General features: G+C 32.0%; 1 protein-coding gene across 1 annotated transcript in view; it reads left to right on the top strand.

Moving 5' to 3' along the window:
• The window catches only part of LOC129231700 (WD and tetratricopeptide repeats protein 1-like), a 79,411-nt gene that overhangs the window by 30,037 nt on the left and 23,044 nt on the right, over positions 1-26,330 (top strand). The window contains exons 4-9 of the mRNA XM_054866063.1: positions 6,225-6,336; positions 14,882-15,069; positions 20,869-21,070; positions 23,016-23,127; positions 24,945-25,142; positions 25,255-25,384. Coding sequence (XP_054722038.1) covers positions 6,225-6,336; positions 14,882-15,069; positions 20,869-21,070; positions 23,016-23,127; positions 24,945-25,142; positions 25,255-25,384 — 942 coding nt within the window. The remainder of the gene's footprint in view (positions 1-6,224; positions 6,337-14,881; positions 15,070-20,868; positions 21,071-23,015; positions 23,128-24,944; positions 25,143-25,254; positions 25,385-26,330) is intronic.

Genomic DNA, 26,330 nt, shown 5'->3' with positions numbered 1-26,330 from the left:
TGACAATATAACATATACGAAGCATTCAAGTTTATCGCTTAAAAAAAATACAATCGCTATTGAATTTTTTACCGGCTTGAAATTATTAATATAGAACAGGATAAATTATAAATGTTTCAGTCTGAATTTCATTGCTAGAAAACATTGGTTTTAAGTTGGTTGGAACCAAGGAAACAGTAGCACACCCAAGTAAATGGGTGTGACTCAAGTCATACGTGATGAAAGTTAATGCCCCAGCTTTTAGCTACTATAAAATTTATGCAGCAAAACTGCAAACCGTTAGTTTGTAAAAAAATAACATTGCTTATCATAGTATAATCATGTAGCAAATACTAAGCTTCGCAGTTTTAATAAGCAATCTAATTATCCATAGAATATAAAGAACTTCATGTTAAAGTTTGTGGTAAGGGAAAGTTATTTCAACTTCCATCATTTTTTTTTTTTTTTAAATCTTATTTTTTCAATTTTTAAATTAAATTGATTTAATTGCGCAGTTTTAAAAGTTAAACAGCAAATTTCAATAACTAAACTAGTTTGATTAGCATTTACAGAATATATAACGTCTGTCTGAATATAAGTAAATATTTCGGAATTTCGTAGTAAAATGCTTAGAGGTCCTTTTGAAGCTAGGAGAATTTCAAAATGGTTTCCAGAACAAACCTAAGAAAAGAGAAAGCCAAAATGAATACATTCCAGCTGTCATCGTCAACCTACCCCTTGCACCTCAGGGACAACGTTCCCTCCCACTCTTTAGAAACCATCGTGGGCTGGATCCCCATAATGGCTAGATTGATCAAGCAGAAGCTCCTTTGTAAAACGAAAGGAGTAGCAACCCAGGAGGTCCCGGAACCAAATGCATTGCTGGGAAGTGAACATTTCTCTTCAAAATGTTTACGCATAAAAGGACCTTTTTTGGCGAAGAAGTTCTCACAGTAAAGAGGTTAAAACTTTGTCTTGAAGTGATAAGCGTACTGTAATCATGATTTCAAGAAGGAATCTTTGGTTTTTGAATTCATACCGATAAAAGTTTAAAAGTTATTACTTCTTCGCGTTTTTAATTTAATTGCTAAAATTGAACTTTCAATAAAAACTTTGTTTTTTGCCGTTATACAACTTGCTGTAGCCGCAGATTATAGAGGTTTTCTTTTCTTCAGACTTAAATGATTCTTTTATTTTATAACCAAGTTGTATTCTTCTTTTATATATTTTGAAATTAACTAATTGCTTTTTTTTTTCATTTCAAAGTTGTTTGTTACAAAAGCAATCTAAGATTTTTTTTTGTTACATACTGAAATCATTTGAAATAGAGTTAACTTTGTACTTAAGTAAATACCTTTATTTTTTATTGTTAAAATGCTGTATTCATTCATTAAAACCAATGTTCTTGATTAGAGAAAAGCTCCCTATGAATGGATGTCAAAAGGTTTCATCTGTTTTGCATAAATATGTCAATTAGTTATATAAGAATAACTACATTACTTCTATTCTTTCACTATTACTTGTTATTCTTGCAACAATTATTATACTGTTTAAAAATTTAATAAAAAATAATTTCAATTACTTTTTAGTTCAACCATAAATACGCATATGTTTTTAAGAGTGATTTTAATAGTTTCTTAAACTTCTTATGCTAAGTGGTTTCTGGAAGTAAAGTATTTTTTAAAAATTTTCTATAATCTTTCCATGCAGAAAAATTTAATATACTGTTTTGTAGGGTTTTTTTTCCAAAAAAAATTGACTTGATATGTTTTTTTTTAACCATTTTGTTAAAAAAGTAGCATTTTTTAAAAAATATATCTTTAGTTCAACAACTTCACACAACTTAAAACTTTTAAAAAACTGCATTTTATACAAACATACAATGGAATTCGAGTAGAGCAAAGAAAGGAAATCATTATCATTGGTAACGTAAATCAGGGAAAAGTCAGGGAACTTTTTTTCACAGTTCCTGTCGCCACCCTGTTCTCCATTGCCAAGTAAGCTTGCAGTCGAGTATAGTTCAAACTTGGTTTGTAGATCTAAACTATTTACTGCTTTAGATCTTCACTACTTACTGATTTTCAGATCTACACTGCAAGCAAAACCCAATTTTTAACTCTACACGACTTACGTGCCTAAACGAGAGACTAGACCAGTTTTGTTCATAAAAACTCCCACTCTTCCCCTATACATTTTTGGTAATACCTAGCTTGATCTGTTTCAGGTTATCTGTTTGTATGCTTCCCTCGTGTATGTGTGTAATCAGTTTGTAATGCTAAGCAATCCTTGCTTAGCTGTTGACATACTGTTATCAATTATAGCTCCAGTTTTGATGTATGTGAGTGCTATTGATTTTTTAAAGGTAATGCATACACTAGTATACTTTTTTTAACCTATTTTGTGGATTATCCACAAATTTCTTTTATCGAGGTTACTGTGCCACCTTATTCTGCAGATAATGGGGAGTTAACTGTACATCAAACAAAACTCAACCATATGTCTGTTACTCAAACTCCTTGAAAAGTAGCAGTGAGTTAAAAATTGAATCAGGTATTAATGAATTTAAAAGTTTATGCTGATCCTGGATAGCCCAGTCTCATCTTCGTAGGATTTTAATTACCAAAGGTAAATTTTAAGAACAGCAAAGAGTTAAGAGTCGAATTAGGTACTAAACCATTCAAATTTTCTTTTGGAACCCATTTGGCCTAGTTTCATTTTTTATGCCTTTAATTAGCAAATATATTAAGACATCATCCCCATCACATCCCATACAAGTTATAATCCCATACAATATTTTCAGTCAAATAAGAACATTTGAGATAACAGCAAAGGGATGTTAGTGCCAAAATTAAAAATTTGAAGATATATGTACAAACAGTAAGAAAACATCTCTTCTGGGGCAAGAGATAGTTCCAGTAGCCCCAATAGGCGCTGCTAAACAGTTTGATTTTGAACAAAATTTCAATGAAAGCCTACCTAGGATCTAAGTTTTAAACTTATTTTACTCGAAGCTTTAAAAAGTCCACTTACATCCCTTTGTTTCTCACTGCCTTATTTGACCATAGCAGTGATGAAGTATTAAATAATTAGAACATAAGGATGGAATGAAGTAAATATAAACCATGGTGTGTACTTACTGTATTACAAATAAAACAGGGGTGCCCCAAATGGGATCCATGGCACTGATTGATATTTAATGAGGACGGAGTTATTTGAGAAGGGATTTAATCTCATTTTGAGGGGCTATGAAATATTTGAGAGGATGTGCGATTTTCCTTGGGAAGGGAGGGGGATAAAACTCCTTAGAGAAATTAAAATATTTGATGGATCAAATATATTTTAATATATTGGGAAAAAAGTTAGAGAATGAAATAAATTATATTTTTAATAAACTCTTAAATGCACTCAGAAGGGTGTTTTCTCTTGCAAACTCTCTTCCACCCCACCCTACCTTTAATGATGCTAATGGGTTTTATAGATCAAATATAATTTAAATTATTTGAGAAAATTTTCAGAATTGAATTATATTTTTCATAAACTCCTGAATTCATCTTGGATGCCACATCCCAGAAGGAGGTCAACTGGTGCAAGAGCCCCCCTGGTAGTGATACTACTGTGCCTAATGGAGTAAATATAATTTTGAATATTGGGGGAAAATTTCAGGCTTCAAGTATTTTTTAACACCTTAGTCCATTTGTCTTGATACACTCCTAGCAAGTCGTAACACTGTGCAAGCACCCCTCCCCCCTTTTGTAGAGATAGTACTGCGTTTCATGGAAAAAAGAAAATTTGAAATATTGAAGATAATTTTCAGAGTTGAAGTGTTTATTTTTTCATGAACTCTGAAATCCATTTTGGTGTCTCACACAAGAAGGGTGATGCCCGTCCCTCCAGCACACTCCTCCCTTTTCCATAGGGATGCTACTGTGTTTGATAGACAAAATGTAATTTAAAATAGTGGGTAGGGTAGACCGACCAGTGAGTGAACACCACGCAGTGAATGAACAGCACGTCATTTTTTTTTTAAAAATAAGCTTCCAAAATTTTTTTTCTGAATAAATTCACTACAAAAGCGTTCTTTATTGATATTCTAAGCTATCTGACACCTGATTGGTTACTTTGGATACATATTTTTTCCTGGAAAAAATTTGAAATTTGTACTTCCCTGAATCGTTCTTTCTCTCTTTCAAAACTGGTTTCGTGCTAGCAATTATTTCGATACATATTATTTTTATCAATAAATTTTATTTTTTAACTCTACGAAAGAAAAATTAATGATACATATTTAGGCTATGGATTTAAATTGTTTCAGTCAATGCAGAATGCGTAGACTTTCAGGTAGAGGGGTGTTCAGTCACTGGGTACGAAAAATTGCGAAAACCCAATGAATGAACAATGGCAAAATTTCTTTTGATTTAAAAAGAATTTTGAAGTTTCTTTGAGATATTTTCATTTTCGTACTTTTTTGTAATGCAGATAGTTTTATGTGCTTGTTTATTTATGTATTTTCATTATATATTTTATAATTTCTTTATTTTTGTCTTTGCAAACAATGCACTTTTTACTGAGTTTTATCTTTTATCTATCTATATCTCTATCTGTATATTAACCTACCTACCTACATCTATCTTTCTATATCTTGATCTCTCTTGATAGATAGACAGGTAGATAGAGAGATAGTGAAATAGAAATATATATACAAAGAGAGAAAATAGATAGGTAGATATGTATGTATGTTTGTATATAGATAGATAGATAAATAGATAAAGGAAGATATAGAGATAGATATATTAAAAAAAAGAGGTAAATAGATATATAGGTAGATAAATATATAGAGAGAGAATAGGTAGGTAGATTGATAGATTGATAGATTTATTGATAGATAAATAGATAGGTAGTGGTTAATAGATAGGTAGGTAGATAGACAGACTAATATAGAGATAGATAGTAGGTAGATAGATAGACAGATAGATATATAGACAGGTAGATAGACCGATAGATATAGATAGGTGGATAGATATAGATAGGTAGATATACTGATAAGGAGATAGATAGATAGACAGGTAGATAAGCAGGTAGATTGATAGATAAATAGATTGATTAGGATAATAGATTGGTAGATATTTAGATGTATATACAGATAAATAGGTAGATAGTTAGGTAGATAGACAGATAGCTAGATAGATAAGTAGATAGATGCATAGGTAAGTAGATAAGTACATATATAGATAGATGTATAGATAAGTTGATAAATAGATAAGTACATATATAGATAGATGGATAGATAAATAAATAAGCAGATAGATAGATAGATAGAAAAATAGATAAGTACATTGATAAATAGGTAAATAGACATAGAGATAGATATATAGATAAGTAGATAGGTAGATAGATAGATAAGATATATAAATAGATAGATAGATATATAAATAGATAGATAGATATATGGATAGCTAGATACAGATGAGTAGATAGATAGAAAAATAGATAGAAAGATATATTGATAGATGGATACAGATATAAAAAGATAGATATATATATAGAGATAGATAGATATAGATAGTTATATAAATAGATAGATAGATAAATAGATATAGATAGTTATATAGATAGATGGATAGATAGATAGATAGATCTCAAAGAAACTTAGTTTCTTTTTGAATCAAAATTTATCATGTTCATTCACTGGACCAATTTGTGTTCATTTACTGGTTGGAGGTGTTCATTCACTGGGTCGTTGTGACATTTTTTCTTTAAACACCTAAAAAAGTCGGAAGCGGTACCATTTAAGTTCCCATGATTTTTTAGAGATATTTACATAGATCAATTAAAATGTTTTAACTATCACGATCTGTATAGTATAGAATTTAAAATTACTAGGATTTTTTAAAAATGAAATTGTGCTTAACTGTTCATTCACTGGTCGGTCTACCCTAATGTTTTCAGAATTGAAGTATTTTTATTTATCTTGCAAATTCATTTTGGGTGTCACTTCCAAGATAGGTAAATACCTGAGGTGAACTGCCCCCCCCCCCCTCCGTAGTGACTCTTGTATATCCATTAAAATAATTATAATTATAAAGTAATTTGTTTGTAAAATAATATATGCTAAAAAAATTGTATGTTGCATCCCAAATTTCAAACTTTGAAATCTGGTAACTTTATCTTACTTCTTTCGTGTGTGGAGAGTATTCAAACTTTAAAAGAACAGCTATGTTTTTTCATCCTATTGTTTTTCTGTTTAGGCTCATAGCAAGTGGATCTGATGATCTTCAAGTAATGCTGTGGGATCCTTATCAGCAGAAACGATTGGAATGTATACAAACTGGTCATCAAGGAAATATATTTTCGGTAAAAGTAAGTGTGTTATTAGTAAGAGTTTGGAAACTGCTTGAAACTTATTGTAAAAGGGTATTAATGATGATTGTTTTGATAACATTAAGATCCCTATAAGTAGGGAGCGACTGTGTCTGCCATTGCTGAAAATAATCTTCTTGCACTATTGATGATACAAATAGTGCTCAAAAAGATAGGGCACATGCACTACTTTATCAGTTTACCAAATTAAAAATAAATAAATAAAATGAACAATTAATTGTTAATGGGCTGATTGAACTTGAAACTCAGCAGAGCAAATACATCATTCATTACATTAATATTTAGTTCTTATTTATTGTTAATGTTTAGTAAACTCAAATTAAAAAAAAAAAAAAGTTTTCAGATATAAGACTAGTTTTTATTTTCTCATAAATTCAAACTCAAACAGTGTTATGAAATTTAATGTAAAATCATCATTAGTATCAAATAGTGTTTCTATTTATTATTTGAGTGTTATAATTAATTAGACTTCAAATGAAACATACACTAATAACTGAAGCTGCAATATCTTGCCTACTGCTATCTCCTCAGTTTTGTGATTTTTTTTTCCAGCAATTATGGTTGTCCGTTCGCTGAATTTGTTGTTCGTGAAAGTTTTTTAAAACTTAGTCTTTTTGAAATATGAATTATTTATATTGAAGTTTGATCTAGATTATGCTATCAGTGATAATTCAATTTCTGGGCAAAATTTTTCTTTCACTTAGGAACTTAACAGAGAATAATAAAATTTCACAAAATTAAATGTCAGCAACAACCCTATAGTGCAAATACACAGAGGTACACAACTTAAATTTTGAAAAATATTTGTCCCATTATGATATCTACTTTAATAAGATAATCTATAAATTAAAGCCCTGAATTTGGAGAAGTGCAATTTTTTCTCCTTTTGCATGCTTGACTTTATTTCTTGTTTTATTTAATCTTCATGTAATGTTAAGCTCTTTAGGTATATAAGCAGTAGTTTTTAAATCCCATTCTCAGCTTAGGAGAAAAATAATTCACTGCACTAATACAAAACACAGTTGACAAACAGATAAGGCACAGAGTGTTGTGTAGTCATCCAAACTATCTTGATCCATAATGGCAGATACAGGGTGTTTAAAAAAGAACCTATGTCTTTCAAATTGGAATTGGAAGAGATCAGTGAAGGATATTAAATCCATCCTTGCAGATTATGAACATGATAAACCTGATATGTTCTTTTTTTTTTGTCTGTAGAACACAATTCTAATGATAGGTTGCCCAGCAACATCATATTGCAGAGCTTCCTCCAGGATTAAAAAAGGGCATTTTTTCGAAACTAAAAGGCATGTCATCGCCCCTACTGCTATTCCTGCAATTAAATGTCTTACTGTAGCAAAAATAAAAATTTCTAAATATTCAGGAAGTTCTTCCTAGGACAATTGAATAATTCATAATAATTTAAAAAAAATTATGATGACTAATACTTTCAGCTGTTACTTGCTGTACCATAAATGGGCGTTACTTTGGCCCTAGGCTCCTTCTTTGGCCCAAATGGAAAAAAAAAAGATACAACGTCCTCTGTCAACCTTCAGGGTGCAATTTTTTCAACGTATTTTGACAGATTCCACTAGAAAGCATCCCCAAGTACTCAATTATGTATTCCAAGCAGTTATATAGCTCTGCTCAAGAAGCAACAAGAGTGGTTCTGCTTTTCTTAGTTGTGCAGTGTGTGCACCACACACGGGTGGCCAAAGCAAGGGGCGGCCGCAGGCTGCATCATATATTCAGTAAATTACCGCCCATTAGCCAGGGCTAGAGCAGAAATACGTGAAATACACCGCCAGCTCAGTCATTTCCAGCCGAGGACTGCAGTTTCGTGCTTATTAGCACTCATCAGCCCGGCATAGGAAAGTGACTAAGCTGGAGATGGAAAACCTCTTAAGGGAGCCAAGAGTGCGAAACAAACTGGTTGCCGGGCTGATGAGTGCTAATAAGCACGAAACTGCAGTCCTCGGCTGGAAATGACTGAGCTGGCGGTGTATTTCACGTATTTCTGCATCATATAGTTCTTTTAATCGAGTAAAATTCCTCAAGAATTTCTCACAAGATAAATTACAATAAGTCGAATAAATATGCTGAGTTTTAAATGTTCAGTAATCAAAGTAAGTGTCGATTTCCCGACAGCATAGCATAGTTTTAGAAAAATAGAATGTTAGAGAACATTGTGTTGGTCCAGTGTCCATTAATACCTATTCTTTACACACATGCTTCATTTGGTTGCAAAATTTGTGACAGAACCGGTAATCAGGCATGGATACAGGGGAGGGGAAATGAGGGAAATGGCCCCTTCCTGAAGCATGAAAGGGTGCCTGCTAAAACAAGCACAGAAGGTGGCTACTAATGTTTAACCCCCAAGCTTTTATAGACCTAAACAGTGAAGACATATTATATTATATATATATATATATATATTAAAAAAGCTATACTGGTTAGATACTGTCGCAAACATTTCAAACAACAAATTCTGTGTTCAACAATCCTGGATGCGTGGAGAGACTGGAAAATTGCGACTCCCCTGAGAGTCAAACATATATGAATGATAAACTAAAATTTTGTACTTTTCCCCCTTTACAGAAATTTTTTCTAATTAAAGTCATTATTGAACTTCCCAGTTTCAGATCAGGTAAGAGGAAATGACTCTTTCCCCGAGCTCGAAAACGAAGATCCAAAAGGATGCTATGACCTCCTTGACGAGACTAAAGAAGACTTAAAATTGCACTTTAATTTTGGGAAATTTCGCTGGTTGAACCACCGATCTTAAGAATCCAATTAAGTCTCTGATTCACCCCTTCCACCTTAACTTAATCAAACATTGCTTAAAAATGTTGGTTCCAAAATTTAAAATGTGTTTTCAGAGGACAGCCCTTCCTAATGTCATCAAAAATTGCTTAACGACATTTTTCGGATTTCTTTTTCAAAATTTTTGCGATGGAGGGCCCCGAAATCCATTCTTAAACATTACTACCAAAGATAGTCTCAATTAGCGTTTTTAGAGAGGTCCCTCATCCCACCCCCTCTCACTTAACATATTGAAAAACAAACTAAAATTGCGTTTTTCAAACATCAGTTTCAAGAACTTTCGGGGAAGGACCTCTGATCCCCCTTTTCTCCAATGCAATCACTATACCTCAAAATTTCATTTTTGGGCGGTTCCGTGATGCCACAGAACCCTTCCCGCCTAAACTAGCCTGAAATTGACTTCAGTTTCAAAAAAAAATTCATGAGGGCACATTGAACCCCTGCCCGCTCTTTGTCCCATCATTATCAAACATTGCCTGAAATACGATTTTGGAACTTCAATTTCTAAAACATTCCGGAGAAAACTGCCTGGCTTATGTAACTTTTTACGGCGCAATGGCATACCCATCGATGGTCGGGGTGAAGTGGACAAAAGTCTGCAGTTGTATTTTTCCGGTATTAATATCGAAAAATATCCAAAAGATCCGCCGAAGCTTCCCAGTTTCGTTAACGTCACCAAAGATAGTATAAAATTGCGCTTTTAGAAATATCCGTTTAGGAGCCCCAAAACTCTTCCTTCCCAAAAATAGCCTAAAATGGATTTTAGTTCCGAAAAATATCTCGGTTCGTTTTCACGTTTCCCCTATCTTTTTCAAATATAGCCAAAAATGTTTTTTTCAAACAATAGTGTGGAGAAATTACTGGATTAAAGCCACCAGATCCTCTATCGTCATCAAAGACAGCCTAAATTTGCATTTTAAACTTCAATTTCGAAAACTTTCGGTGGGAGAAGATTGAATCTCCCTCCCTCTATCAACAAAGATAACCCGAAATTGCATGTTTAAAACTTCAGTTTCAGAAAAGTTTCAGGAAGAGCGCTGATCCTTCCTGAGCTACGGTCACAAAAAATAGCTTCAAATCGATTTCAATTTTGAAAGAATTTTAGGAAAGAACTCCAACATTACTTTTCCCTGAAGTCTCGAAAAGTTCCTAAAACTGTGCTATTTGACGTAAATTTCGAAAATTTCTCCATGCACCTTGAATATACCCGACTCTTTTGTCCTTGCAACCAAGCACTACCAAAGATTAACTAAAACTGTTTTTCATATGCCAATTTCGATAACTTTTTGGGAACAATCCCCCCCTCCACTGATTCCCCCCCCCCCTCCTCCATCCTTCCTCTGATGTTATCAAAGACAGACCATAAAATGCGTTTTTACGACTAGCACAGACCTCGAAGAGTTCCTATTTTTCCTATTTTTTAGAGCTTTCTCCTTATTTTCCTACTTTTTCCTTTTTTTCCCTACTTTTTCTTTCTTTAGTATAGCACTTCTAATTGTGCATTGATTCTTATTTTTACAATGCCGCACCGATAATTTTCTGAATGTTTCAATTTTCAAAAGCAAAAGAAACAAGCAAATTCTAAGTTTTTGATTGACTGACCACAGTAATTTCTTTAAGGAACACTGCAGCGTCTGCCTGTTTAAAAGTTAAATATTCGTGAGTAACTTTTTTGCCGTTGCAGAGTTTATGATCGACCTTTCTTATTATCGCCCGGACGTAAGACTTACTGTTTTAACGAAAAAATAAAGAAACAGATACTGGCCCAATTCTGATGCAATTATGTATTATTTACCCCTCAATTAGAAGCTTTAATTAAAGTAAATGGCCGACTGTTCAAAAAGTGCGGGAAAAAGCCGAATTTCCTATTCGATAATTTTTGCATAGATGATTACAAGTGAAATGGAGCTCTATTTAATCTTAGTACAAAATAAAAGCGACAGATTACAGAAATTTGCAGAAACGGACCACTTCAAAAATAATCGATGAAACTTACTTTTTTCATACATAAATATGATTATTGTTCATTCTAAATCAGAAACAAGATTATAGAATTCATAAAATTTAATTTTTTTTCCATTGCAGTGTATTTGCAAAAAAAAAAAAAACCTAGATTACCAAAACATTTTTGCTTTTTGGAGAAAATTTGGAAATCAATTTAAGTACGAAATTCCGTTTTTATTTCTTCGCATTTTTAAAAGTTGGTGGGTAGAGCCACAAGCAACTATGTACTGTATTTTTTTAATTTTTAATGGGTATTTTCTACTCTGATATATTATCAATATCGAGGAGTTGCTCATAATTTTTATGTGCTGCGTTTATGGCAATGCGGCATTTCTGAGCATTTCAAATTTTTTTGACAGATTCTTATTCTTTCCGGCGTGCGGCAGTTATACCGATGCGGCGTATCTAATGTAAGTTATTGTACTTAGGGAGCATGATCAGAGGAGGGTGGGGGAGAAAGATATATGCAGGCATTTGATGCCAGCTGCTTCCCCCTCACTATCAATTTCGTAAACAATTTCCGAGTGAAAATTTTTGTTATATGGTAAGGATTGAGGGAAACTACATGCCTTCCCTTTTATGCACGGAAAAACATTAGTAACTGGTAATGTTTGTCTTTATCAGTTACTAATGTTTGTACATTGTCTTTGATACAAATGTTACGTTTATCATGCATGGATTTTTCCTTCTTTTTTGCCGTGACAAAAATTTTGGAACAAAAAGGAGGTAAAAATTTATCAAACCAGAAAAACAATATTGGTTTTTATTGCTTGATTGAAATTAAAACTGACTTGTCATTTTGATTTTTCTCCCGGGGGTGGCTAGCGAAGTATGTATTCTGAATGCAAATTTTTTCTGAAAACAACAAAAACCGCAAGAACTTGTATAGTTTAGCATTAATTTTCCAAAGCTAGGGAGGGGAGAAATTGACCCCATTGACTACCATAAATGACGTGCTTGAAACAAAAATTTATGTTGAATGCTTGCTAAAAATACATTTTATGTCCCATATTTAAGAACAAATTTTTTCAGTTCTGCATTTTCAGTCTTTTTTCCTTTTTTTTTTTAAATTCAAACATCTGCCTCTGCTTATGCAAGAATGTATGTAAGCTGCTGTTTATTTTTAACTAAAACTAATTTAATAATTGCTTTGCATTTTGTATCACAATTTATGACAACAAGAGCTGAAAGTGTTAGTATTTTCAAATGATAAATGGATGCTCTCGAAGGAATGTTTTCGTTTTTGACAAAACAAATCTTTTAACAAAAATGGTTTTATGGCAACAAAATATGAGATTTTTTTTTTTTTTGAGATCGCTATATATTGCATTTTATTCTTTCACTCTTAAATTTTTTATTACTGTATTGATAAAAGGTGTTTCTTTGTTTGGATTTTATTTTCATCTTTTTATAATTAATATCTTTGTTTCCAACAGTTTATTTTTCATACTGATGATTGTCAGCTTTTTCCTTCCTTTTTGTTTTTGTGACTCGGTCTTTCATTAAATCCTTTTAATACTTCAAAAGTACTGTTAGTTTATTTTTGGGACAGTTTTAAATAAAAGATACTGTTAGTTTTAAATTAGAAATAAAATTTACGCTAAATTTGTTTCCTCTTGACGTGTGTGTAGGCCTATCTCTTCCTATTTTTTCCTACTTTTTTAAGTGATTTTGTTTCCTACTTTTCCTATTTTTTTAAATTTTTGATTCCTTTTTTTCCTACTTTTTCCCCCTGAAAAACCACTTCGGGGTCTGCTAGCAAATTTTGGTATCTATTACTTTCTTCAAAGATATAAATTGTACCTTAGGAGTTTCTTACTATAAAACTTTTCTTACTTTTTATAAGTTCATCATTCTTCTGTTTTCTTCTTTTTTAAAATTAGAACTTGATATAGAAATTTGAAGAAAGATTTATATGGACATTAAAAATGAGTCAAAATATGCAAATTACGTTTGAGGGGCGGCACATTAGGTCTTTGCATGCAGGCGGCCGACACCCTAGGATCGGCCCTGTTCATTAATGAATATATCAGTGGGTGAACCAAGTGAAAATTTAAGTTTTAATTGTCTTTTTCAGCAGTTTTAACAAAGAAAAAACATTTTTCCCTTATTAGGAACATGGGTTCCTTTAAGGAAATCTCTGCACATTTAATTTTGTTAGTTCATATTAGATTACATTTAAAAATTTTTACAGCATACTATTTCTATAATATTTAAAAGGAAAAATTAGTATTTTGGAAAAAAAAAATCCTGATATTGCATTATATCAGTTTAAAGAAATTCATTTCTCACTTTTAAGTAATTAGTTGCTTCATTATTTATGAGTTCAAGTGCATAAAGTGCCTAAAAACCAATTGACAAGTCCCCAACATGAACAATAATATTTTGGCATGAAATCTAATTTAGTATTGAGCCTAGGCATTTTAGATTTGGACTCGAGTTTGCTCAAGATGAAACCCTTATGTCTTTCTTTGCCACAAACAGCTCCTATCTAAGAAATGAGCTCTGAAAAACATCTCAGAAACAAAGCCTCTGTTCTAGCTTAACTATGGAGAGATGGTGGGTAAACTGGTACTAGAGACAGACTACTTCATTTTGTAACAAATAGGATCTGCGAGCAGTCATGTTTTTACTGCTTGTGCAATCCTTCTGACTCTACCTATCACAAAATAAAGTGGCCTGTTTCTGCTTCTAGTTCACCTGCCATCTCTCTGTGATCAAGCTATACTAATTTGACACAGTGTTTAACTGCTTTGGCTGTGACATGGGTACTTCTGAAAGTTCAAAATGCAGCTTGAAGTGATTGGTGTAGAAAAGATTTGGTTGCAAAATGGAGGTACTTTTTTCGTTAGTGAAGGCTCATATGTTTCTATTTGCCTGTTTATGAGTCAGTGTTAAGGCAGCAGTTAAAGTTAAAGTTAGTCATTTTAAACTGTCCAATCATTATAGCTGAATGGTCACTTAGCTAGTGCCTAATCAATAATATATACGAGTATGCTAGAATTCAAATGTGTTTTATATTATAAACCAACATTGATTATAAGTTCTTTAAATAACAAAAAACTGAATTCTGTTGAATTACATCATTCACCATCCTTCTCAAAACGTAGCTGAAAATCATTATTATTCTATAGATATGATGGGCACCTTCTAGACAAGAAGAGTTTTTTTTTAAAAAACTATACAGGAGTATAAACCTTCATGAGGTATATACCCAGCACGACCATATTTTCACTCTGATTCCTGGAAACATATAACTTTAAGACTTTTTTCAATATAACTTTACCATGTGATTTCTTTCTATGATATGTAGGACTATAAGCGATAGATTTTAGTCATAAATCAAAATAAAAAAAATAGTATTCAAATAATTGAGACCAGTCCATCATGCCCCGCGGTTCAACGAGCCCTGGTTCCCACTATCTTATGTGCACTTTGAGAACTATTAATATCAATTGTTCTAACTTAATTAGTGTCAAACTTCAACAATAAGAAGTACTTTAAAAATGAAGATAAGGAGTGCTTTCAGTAGGTTCTTATTCTTCTTCAATTAAAAAACAAACAAACTATGTGATGGTTTGCAGAAGGTAAAGAACAATCAACTGTTTATTAGTTTAACACTTTATATTTTTGTTTATAACATGGAAAACAAACATTTTTGAAATTTTTCTAAAAGGGATTATTTATTTATCCTTAGTTTCTTCCAAATTCTGATGATAGGACTATCATCACTGGTGCTGCTGATTTTCGAATAAGAGTCCATGACCTAGCATCTAAAGAAACAACAATGTCCTGCAGTTGCCATGGTGGAAGAGTAAAACGACTTGCTGTTACTCCAAGTTCACCTACTATGCTTTGGAGTGCTGCCGAAGATGGAATCATCATGTAATTACAAATCATTTTCTTTTCTTTACTTATGAGTGAGTTATGTGAAGTGAAAAAAAAAAATAAGTGAAACAAATGTAGAACCCAAATTCAAAATAATAGAATATCAGAACTGTTTGAACAAAACTTGTCCCTGAGTCAAGAAAAATGAATGCATGCAAATTAAAAAGACTATAACTCGTTATTCATGAATGGAGAAATCAATTTAAACAACTTTTCAAGTATTTTAACAATTTATGGATCATTAACACATTGGAAAAATAAATAGATTTTTTTTTATACGGGTTAATAAATTAGAATAATCTATTCATTTAATGTGAATTTTAAAAGGTAGCTAAAATATTTGCATACCTGTCACCCTATAATTTGTCACAAGTATGGAGCTTGGCGCCCGGATAATTTTACGCTCTTTTTAAAAGCCTTTTATTGCTCAAAATGGGTCGTCGAGGTGATAAATAGGAAAAAAAAAACAAAGTTACATATTGTATCATTTCTTAAAGTTAGAAAACAAAACTATCCAACTCAATTCAAATGAACGTTTTACAATCTATGGTATGTAAGATTTTAATGGAACATACTATTCTTCAAATTATTATTCTCAATATTTAGTACACTTTCAATCAAAAGTGTTTTTTATTTATTTATTTATTTATTTTTGTGAAGTCTGAAACGGAGGTTTTTGCACAATTCTTTTCGAAAGTAAACAACTTTTTAGTAATTAACTATTGATACAAATCCTTTGAGAGTCCAGTATTAATTGTTCTGAAAAGTTTTTGGCCTTTTTTAAGCTTAAAAGGGATTTAAAGTAATAGAAAAATTGTATTTTCTGCAAAACAAACTTTTTTTTTTAATTTCAAAACAACAAAAAAAATACCCTTCTACTTTTTTCTACATAGCAAGAGAATGATTTATCTATGCTAAGAAGAAAAAAAAATTGATGCAGAGCATAGTAGGTACTCCAGAGATATAACTTATTTAATCTCCCAATTGAAAAAACATTAAAACTGATTTTAGATAAAGAGTGGCAACACCCAACTGTTCATATAAAATACTTTCTGTCATTTACACTGAAAGAGAAAAATATTAGCTTGAAATTGATACTGAATTCAGCTTAATTGATTGAAAAATAAAAAAATTAGAGCAATTTTCTGAATTCATGCCAAAACGGTGACTCCAGAAAATGATCAAAAATTGAATTTTTGAAAAAATTCTCCAAAGTGTAATTTTCATTAAAAAAAATCTAAAAAAGAAAAATTTTTGGCTTTTCTAATAGATATCTATTGGTAAAAAAAATAATGGAAAAAATCGGAGACATGGCGGCACGGCCGACTATAATTTAGGCGATTTGACGTGGAATGATCCTTATTGGTTACAGTATTTACTAAAACTTAATTTTTATTTTTTCAGCTGAGAACGTTGTCTAAGATTGAGTGAACAATCTCAATAGTTATACATATTCTTAGATTATACAAACAACTTTCTTACTTAAAAATTATTAATTTTTCACCTAGCATAATGTAAAAGGGTGAGCTTATTTTCACCAAGTGTAATTGGCTACACCATACTGTAACCCCCATGGGTCTGGTTTTCTCAATTTTTCTCAAGCAACTTGCCCCCCCCCCCCCCTTCTTTTTTCATGACCTCCCGTGCTGTGGTGGCTTCACAGTAGGGTGTTGGACTTCTATCCAAAGGTTACGGGTCCCGGGTTCAATCCCAGCCAGGCCCGTGCCAAGCCTGATCGGCGCCATTGTGCAACTGTTTTTTGAGTGCCTTTACGCTGTTGTGTTCGAGGAAAATATGGTTAACACCAGGAGTGAGGTTTTGTAGACAAACATAATGTGGGCAAAAATACGTTAGACATTTAATTTATTTTAAAGAAACAATGTATAAACATTTTTTGCTATGTTAAAATGTACACTTAAATACATTTATTGAAACTTAAATTTTTATTATTTTTTTAAATAGCAATAAAAGAGCAAATTCATACATATGTATATTACATACTGAACACATCTTATACTAAATAAACTGATTGACACTATCAACTTACAGTAAGGAAATAGTGGCTCTACTGGAAAATAGTTCTAGGGGAGGGAAGGGGGGTGCACTTAAATTATTTTTCCATACGCACTTAGCTTCAATTCTGCAACAACCAAGTCCATCTTTCTCTCTCTAGGATGTCAAAAACTGGGAGAGAGCGTGTCTGAGTTTCCTTTCCTCGCAATTTTTTAGAAAATATGAAGCATATGGCTGTAAAAGTCATAATTTCAAGTATCTCTGAAAAATATTTTTTAGGAAAAATTCACATATCTGTTGCTAAAAAAAGATGAGAGTTAGAATAACTTTTCCTGTTTGGTTTAAACTATTTAGGGGACCACTTTGAAATCCTCCGTCTGTCTCAAATAGTTGGATAGAGGGACAGAGAGAAAGCTGATAAAACTTTATGTTTATCACAGGGTCGGTCATTACTCGAATTCAAGCAGGTTGAAATAGCGGCTACGAGGGTTCTTGACCGGAAATTTTTCAAAATTTTATTTCTAATCACAGTTTTATACGATCTTTAGAGTTGAAAGGGGGAGAAAAAGTTTCGAGAACCTCTGCAATATTTTCCGAAATTGATTTCTTAAAAATGCGATTTTGTTGCTGTTAGGGTAAGTAATCATGCTCAGGGAGTTTCTGATTGATTTATCGTCATCTCCCAATGCTTCAAAATGAAATTCCTAAAAATGAAGATCTCAGATGTTCATAATGGCATTTAAAAAACTCAGTTTTTGTCATTCTTTGGTAATATAACAAGGTTCGGGAGCCCCCGCCCTGAGCGTTTCTCAAAATTGAAGACTTAAAAACCCAATTGTAGGTCATTTTCTTTGTAATGTTACAGTCCCGGGAGTTTTTCGAAGTAGAAGCCAAACGCAATCTTAGACTATCTATCTTCAACGTTGTAAGAGCATGCAGTGTTTGGAGGCTCTCCTCAAATTGTGGACAATCTGTAATGATTTTTTTGGGGGGGAGGGCATCCAGGGCTTGACATTTTGAAAATTTTCTCATTTGAGGATACAGATTAAAAAGGGGAATGAAAGAAAGAGAAATATGGTTGGGATGTAATTAGCTGGCCAATAATCTGCAACATGGAAATTTTTAATTTAAAAATTTATTTTAAAAAGAACTAAGATTGTCCCTCGACATTTTATAAGCTGAAGTGTGAAGTTATTATCATTAAAAATGAAAGATTACTAAGTTTTCCTACTTTAGTGATTAAGAATATCATAAAACATTTTACGGGGAATATACAGGAAGATAAAATCTTCATAAGTTGACTAATGCTACTCATGAAAATTTTTCATATGCACCTAAATCATTTTCGAGTATCACCTTCGGTTTCATGCAGGGCGCATCCCTACCCCCCATTGACACTATGTACTTATTATGCACCTTAAAGCATTAAATTAAAAATTATGAACTATTAATACATTCCAAATGTAGCTCAAGATAGGGATGAAACTCTCCACATATTTTATTTAAAATAATAAATCAAATTTGAAGACATAATGAACCAATGAAAAATGTTCCCCCGGTTTTCTATACACCCAAAAATCTAAACATAGCAAGTATTTAATTTCGGAATACAGTGTACATTTTTACTTCATATCTTGAAGTTACTTCGAGTCAGTAACCAAAATGGAGGATAGAAAATTTGTTGCCCCTCGTATGCTCAACTAGAGCCACACTGAAAAAGCATTTACGGCTCCACATTAGAAAGAAAAATGCTAATGTACTTTTTTTTAGTATGCATTAGTTAGCCTCAGGTGTTTTCAGTGTATAAAAGCTTGCGCTTTTGAATAGCATGTTTAGACACAACAAGGCAATAATTTTTCCTTTTAGATAGGCATCGAGACAGATTGCTTGTTTCAATTAGTAGTATTATTTCACTGCCACCATTTCTATTATGAAAATATACTTTTATTTTTTCGGTCGGAGATTTTTCCCCCTAATTTGGAACCTTTTGATCGATAGAGCTCGGCGCCTTTTTGACTCTGGAGACCTTGCTCACAGGCACGGTGCGGCCCTGATCCCAGCTGGTCGAAGATCCTCCGTTTTCATTGATGGTGACTGGAGCATGTTAAATATGTCATGGTCACAAAGTCCTCTTACTGAATCAATGCCTCTGGGGGTGCTGGACCAGGTATTGCTCCGCTTCTGGTCTGGTTTAAAAAATCAGACCTGTCCTGAAAGCCCCATCCAACCGGTTAAACCACAAATAGTGGTAGGTCCAGGGGACCCTGGAGTGTGAAGTTCATGACCTCCCAAGGAGAATAAAAGGCAGTGAGACTGTATTGTTCTCTAAGTTATTTTTACAGTATGATTCAAGCTAAAAGAATAATAAGTCAGGCATCATTAGAGAAAGGGCAAATTATTTTTGAAACAGAAAATGACAGTGGAAAGTTCTGGATGGGGCTTATTCATTAGTGAATTTAGGGTGGGGGAGAAAAGATAATTAAATACATGCTAAAAATAGCCCTCTGTGTGGTTTGTTGAAAAATATCTAAAACGTAGAAGTACTCCCAATTACCATTCTGATATTTCTCTCAATTTCTTCTCCAAGTGTACATAATATGCATAGTAACTACTTTCTCCCTCACGTATCAGTTTAAGTAACTGTGTGAAGAATTGTGGCATAATTTGCAAAATTCAGTTATCTTACTAATTGCTGTAAACCTGTTTCAGATTTTGACTGTTCAGATTTTTTTTTGGGGAAAATCGGGAAAAAAATGCAAAAATTGTTTTCTGACAAAAGGAAGTAGTTTTTTTTAAGTTATATTTTCTCAGAAGATATGAAGTGTAAACAGTTTAAAAGTACATGCAATCTACTATATTTTCATACATTTTTTAATAGAGTTATACATTCAAGCATTCACTGTTAAAATGTCCTTTCTGTTTGATATTTAGAGTACCAAAATTTGTCTAAATTAGCCAAATCATCATTGAACCATTAATTTAGGATAGGATATGTTCTTGTGTACTTAATCAATCTTTTTGCAGTAATTTGCAGTTTTTTTAAAATTAAATAAATTAGGAATTTTGGATGAAAATTGTTTTTTTTTTTTTTTTCAGTTTGTTGCGAGCAACAGTTTGTACACACATCAAATGGATTATATTAAACGTAATCATTTCCACTAATTGATATAGCTAATATAATTCTGTTCTGCGCAGAAGATTAAAATCTTCTTAAGTGAGAACAGTAACAAATAATACTTAATGTACAGAGGCATGAAAATTTAACAGCTTCAGACATTTATCAAAATGAGTGCTTTTTTTTTTTTTGTGGTATACTGAAAGTAAAAAAATAGAAGAAAAAAGGTCTTAGAACTTAAACATTATTCCTTTCTGAGTGCAATATTTTGTACTAGAAAATTTCCAATGTTTCAATTTTTCCAGAAAGAAATAAACCCCTTTGGGAAAAAAAAAGGAAAAATACTTTTTTTCCCCACAAGTTCCGTTTTTCTTCCAACCATTCCCATCTGTAACCATGATCATACATAGCATGTGCAATTAGTGACCACTAAGGCATTTTCTGCATCCTTGCTAATTTTTTTTTCATGCATACTGATATTTTTGATTATATTGGTTGTATTTATTGAATGAGGAAAAGTTACAAGAGTCATTCAGTAAAGCTATGGAAATTCTGGAATTTTTCAAACGTTGTTTGCTTCATTATGTTCATGGATATCATCATTATTATTTCATTAAACACTGCTTTTACTAATTCTTTCTTTTTCTTCTCCATACCATTGAATATAGGCAATATGACCTGCGAATGCCTCACCAGTGTTCTAACATATGCAACAATGTTTTAATAAACTTAGTTTGTCATCTTGGCCGAAACGCTGAAGCTAAATGTGTAACAATCAATCCCATGAGGCCAGAGCTTCTTGCAGTTGGAGCCAATGATCCATTTGTTAGACTTTATGATCGCAGAATGATCAAGCCTACTACTGCGAAGGTGAATTGCATACTTTTTTAACCCCAATCTTTCTCTCCATTTTTCAGAAAAAGTCTTATTTTCTGGCTTCTTACTCCAGAAGAAATGGAATGTATTAGAAAGTTGACTTGGAAATACATTTGTATTTAAAGATAAGCTATGCTCTTAAAATTTTCATTAATTTAGTTTTAATGTGAAGCACAACACATTGGAAAAATTGATTCTAAGAGCTGAGAGCATAGAATGAAGAAGAAATATGAGGGCACTTAAGAACTAAATTCCAAAAATTAATACAAGTCACGATAATTATCAGTTTGTTGCTCCATTTCATTGTTACAATATTTAAATATTGACATTACGAAAAATTCTTCATTGAATGCTTTAAATATGTCCCATTTATAGTACTTAATGAAATGCATGCAAATGATTTGAACTCTTTTCACAACACATACAGGAACAGGAATTTTTCTATTTCTGCAAAAAGAAAAAAATCATATTAAAAATATACATATAATAGGTTTTCAAAAATACAGTCGGATCCCGACTTACGCGAGGGATGCGTTTTCAAGATTCCTTTTTATCATTTATTCACCTAGTTCATACCCAATTTTTAGGATTTACCCAGGCCTAGGGTAAATACCCAAGAATATTTACCTACTCACTGGGTATTTACCGGATCCTAATCACTACTTAAGAGAAACTAATTATAGAATAAGTAATTTGTTTGCATATTTTTGTTTTTTTTTCAGTCATGTATACTGCCGTGCAAAGCACAAAAGTCGTATCTGCAATTTTTGTCAAAATTGAGTTATTGTCACTAGGTGATTCTTTGTCACATATTTTACCCAAATACAATGTTTATGGTCATTTGTCAATAGAAAATATTTTTAAAAAAATTCTGAAAAAGTTTCATCTGAATCAAATACATGGAGACACACGACTTTAAACGGGATTTTCCCATTTTGAATTCAGCTGCAGATACCACTTTTGCACTAAGCACAGCAGTATATCTCTGATCTCTACAATTTCTGGGATTTTCACGCAGTTACATATTTTCTTTTACGATGTTATAATTTATTTTTTATACATAAAATTGATAATAAGGTTTGTTTTCCCTTTAATTACTACATGTTAGTTATTTTGCTGAATGTTAGTTAAGGGCCATTCCACGGAAAACGGTAATAGCTGAGGTTCCAAGGTAAATGATACATGTTTCATTTGTTAAGAAATAATAATTTAAGGCATTGAAAAATAATTATGTTTCTTGCCATTCCACTGAAAACAGTCATTTTGTCCCACAGATCACGCTTGATACATTTCATTAAAAAGAATGATTTAAAAGGGTTATGAACAAAATTTTGTTACCTAAAAATCACAAATGTATGTGCGACTTATTGATCATAAAATGTTGTCATTACCTTTCAATTTTTTTAAATGAAATGTAGGAACCATCACATGCAGAACAAAATGATCCTTTTCAGTTGAATGGCCACATACATTAATTATTTTTCAACAGTTTAAATTATTATTTCTCAACAAATGAGATACGTATTCTTTATGTTGGAACCTAAGCTTTCATAACCTACAATCTGTTTTCTCATTCCTATATCAATAGGGCAAGAGTAAAACATACAACAAACAAGAGGTTGACTTTGGATGTGTCACACCTGACACATGCAAATAAATTAAATTTTAAGTAATAAAGCTATTTAATAAAAATAATACTGTGTCAGGAGTATTTTTGTATCAAATGTAAAGATTAAAAATGTGCTTACTCCTGTTTAATTAAAATATTAAGATCTTTAACAAAATGTTGGTTGAGTTATCGAGTTGGATTGTCCCGCACATAACGTTAGAACAAACCTTAAGTGCTTTGTTTTCTAACGCAGGTTTTTTGAAAAGAATGTTGTAAAATTAAAGTGTTTTCTACTTCATTATTCCTTCAAACTTTCATTTCTGTTTTCAGTTTCCTCGAGAACCATCATCCCCACCATGGGATAATTTATCATATGTTGGAGATTCAGTTGAACCAGGTGAAGATAATTTGCATCCAGGTTGTGTTTCATATTTCGTAGCAGGTGAGCTTTTATGCTTAATACCAACACGATTAAAATTTATACAATTTTTGAATTATTTGTTATTTACTCTCTTTTGGCTACATTTTTGTTTTCAACAAAAAGCTTTACCAAAAGAGGGGTTAGTTGGTAGTACGTTTTCCATACATTCCCTCTTGGTGATGGTGTTTAGCACTCATGATTAACTCCAAGTGATAAAATCTAATATCTATACCTTTTTGACATTTTTTTTTTTTTGATGTCATCAGGAAACTACTTTTAAAATGATGATGCATATTAAAATAAAATGATTGAAACTTGAATTTTTACTTCAAAATGCATAAAAGTTATAAATTTGAAGTACAAAACTTAAGTTATACTTATTGCTATACTACTTTATTTTTTAATTTTAAAAATGTTAAATTGATTTGAAACTTTTTTGAGTGGATGGTTTATAGAAAAGTTAAATTTAGAAAACAATATTTAGCAAATCAGTGCAAATTCTGGCTTCAGCAGATGACATAGACATCATTGTAAAATCTGAAAGTACATTGAAAGAATCTTTCCTTGTACTAGAAAAGGCTGCTAGGAATATAGGTCTAACACTAAATGAAAGTAAAACCAAAAAACATGTTTATCAAAAGAGAGCCAATTCTGGTGATTTCTTTGAAATTAAGCAACATAGATTTGAAAGTGTTAAAAAGTTTACTTACCTGGTTTCTGAGATAGAATACCAAAATAAAATCAGCCCTCAGATACAAAAGTCAATTTTTGCTGCCAATTAGGTCTTAGAAGACAATTAAAATCCCACCTAATTAACTGAAGAACTAAAATTTTACTGTACAAGAAACTCTCAATTAACTGCCATTTTGACAGAATGGTCAAAGTTGCAAGATATTTTGTGCAACAGATCACCTAGTTTCTACCACCTAAATCATTCTTCACCACTCAAGCTCTGACAACGAGTTTATAATTTTGAGGATAGCATAAATGCATATGATAATTGAATGGTCGTCTGGAACAGCTTTGGATTTTTTCAAAATACAAATTTTATAGGAGAATTTTTTTTTTTCTGAGAGAGCAATTAAGTTTGAAAAAGGTGTCAAGAAAATGTCACATCCAATGTTGCTCTACTGTAGTAAATGTTTTTCTCCAAAGGATAAAGATAAACTGAAATTCGCTTTTAACGAACCAAACAACTTTATTTCATCGGAAACCAATTTTGAAAAGTATTCACACACAATGTTGTTCCTGCCGACCATTCAATTAAATATCCTATTGCAAGAGCTGTTCCTACTGTTATTAATGATAATATAAAAGCTTCACTGATAACTTAGCTTCCCTCTGCAACAAATGAGCTGCCTAAAGAGAAACTACCTGCAAAAAATTTCAAAGTGATTAAAAATTAGAATTGTACACTTACAATCTTCTGTAGTCACTTCAGAGGTCTTAGATAATTTTCAGGAGGGAAAAAATGACTATGGTTGTAATGCAAAAAAAAAAAGTACTCTTATGATCTTCTGTAAACAATCTAAAGGTTTTAAGATAACTTTCAGAAAGAAAAGTTTGACTATCATTGTAGTACATTTTTCTAGTGATTTTTATTGACTTTCTCTCTTTCTTTTAGTTTATATGTATTTATTTCTCAACTTTTTAAACATTTATGGAATTTCTATAAACCTTGAGTCATTCTTTGAGTTGTATGACTGAATGGTTAATCTGAAAGTGTAAGGGCAGTGTTTTTATTTTTGATGAATACTTCTAATTGCTTTAGCTTGCTTAGTGCTTATCTGCATGGTAAGTTCATATTAATGTGTATGCTTAAAAATTATTTTCTATAGGTCACCTGCCTTTAAAGCAAGATGACTTCAAGAGAAGATATAGAACTTTAACAGCCACCTATGTTGCTTTTAGCCCAGATGGCAGTGAAATGCTTGCCAATTTAGGAGGAGAACAAATTTATTTGTTTGACATCTTAAAAAGAAGAAAACAGATGTCATTTGACATGAGTGAGTTTATACCACCTACAAAAGAAGCAGGTAATTGTTGCAGGTTTATCTTATGAGTGGTGTGCTGATTCCTCTTTTAAAAATACTTTTTCTGTTGGTGCAGAAATTCTAAATTTAATTGTTTTATATGATTTTGTTTAAGATGATGTCCTTGCTCCAAAAAATGGCTCTACTACAAATGGACTTATGACTAATTCTGTAACATCTTTTCATTGTGAAGAAAATCATTCAGATCCTAATGTAGCCAGGAATGCTGAGTCAGTCAACAGAATGTGGTATTTTTATTTTTGATAACCAAACTGATATAATTTGATGAATTTTACTATATTTGATAGGATATGGTGGGGGAAAGTGGTCAATGGGATAAAGTGGTCATACATCAAATAAATGGCTGTTGCTTGGTACAGCCATTTGATAGGATATGGTGTAGTATATTTGATAGGATATGGTGGGGGAAAGTGGTCAATGAGATAAAGTGGTCATACATCAAATAAATGGCTGTTGCTTGGTAATAAATATTTGTATGACTGTAATTTTTTTATTTTACAGTTTAACGTTTAGGAACTACATTCTGAAGTTAAAATTTTAAAGCTGGCAACAATTTATTTAGTGAAAAACATTCATTCTGTGTGCATATGAAACATTTTAAAATCTGAACACCTCTTTTAACTTCTTTGGGAAATTTTGTTTATTTGAATTTCGAACAGATTGACGGCACGGGAAGCTTCCTGCATGTCTCAAGGACACTTACTCATTAACAGCTATTTGTATTTATTTTACATAAATTTTAGAGCAATTCCGGTAAGATGGGGTAAAGTGGTCATATGATTAGGCTTAAAATAAATCGTTGTTCTGCAGTCAATTAATCTTAACGTATAAGGCAGATATTAGTTAAATATTAGTTTCACTAAACATGTATTGTTTTTACAGTTAATGGTATGAAATCAAGTTTAATTTACAAAAATATATGTGTGATACTACTATATCTGTATACATACCAGTATATACGTACGTAAATACGTATAATAGTGTATAAATGTGCATATGCTGGTAATTTACTGACTGGTAGCGGACTGAGCTGGCGGTGTATTTCTTGTACATGTATATGTGTTTTTTCATGTCAGCAGGAGTATATACTCGTATATACTTCTAAACACGAGTGTAAACACATGCTTTTACCTGTATTTAAGCGAATATATACTGGTATTTACAGGTATA

This window comes from Uloborus diversus, chromosome 10 (genome assembly GCF_026930045.1).
Source record: "Uloborus diversus isolate 005 chromosome 10, Udiv.v.3.1, whole genome shotgun sequence".
Classification (NCBI taxonomy): Eukaryota; Metazoa; Arthropoda; class Arachnida; order Araneae; family Uloboridae; genus Uloborus; species Uloborus diversus.
The sequence above is the reverse complement of the archived record's forward strand: the minus strand, read 5'-3'. Positions and strand labels throughout refer to the sequence as shown.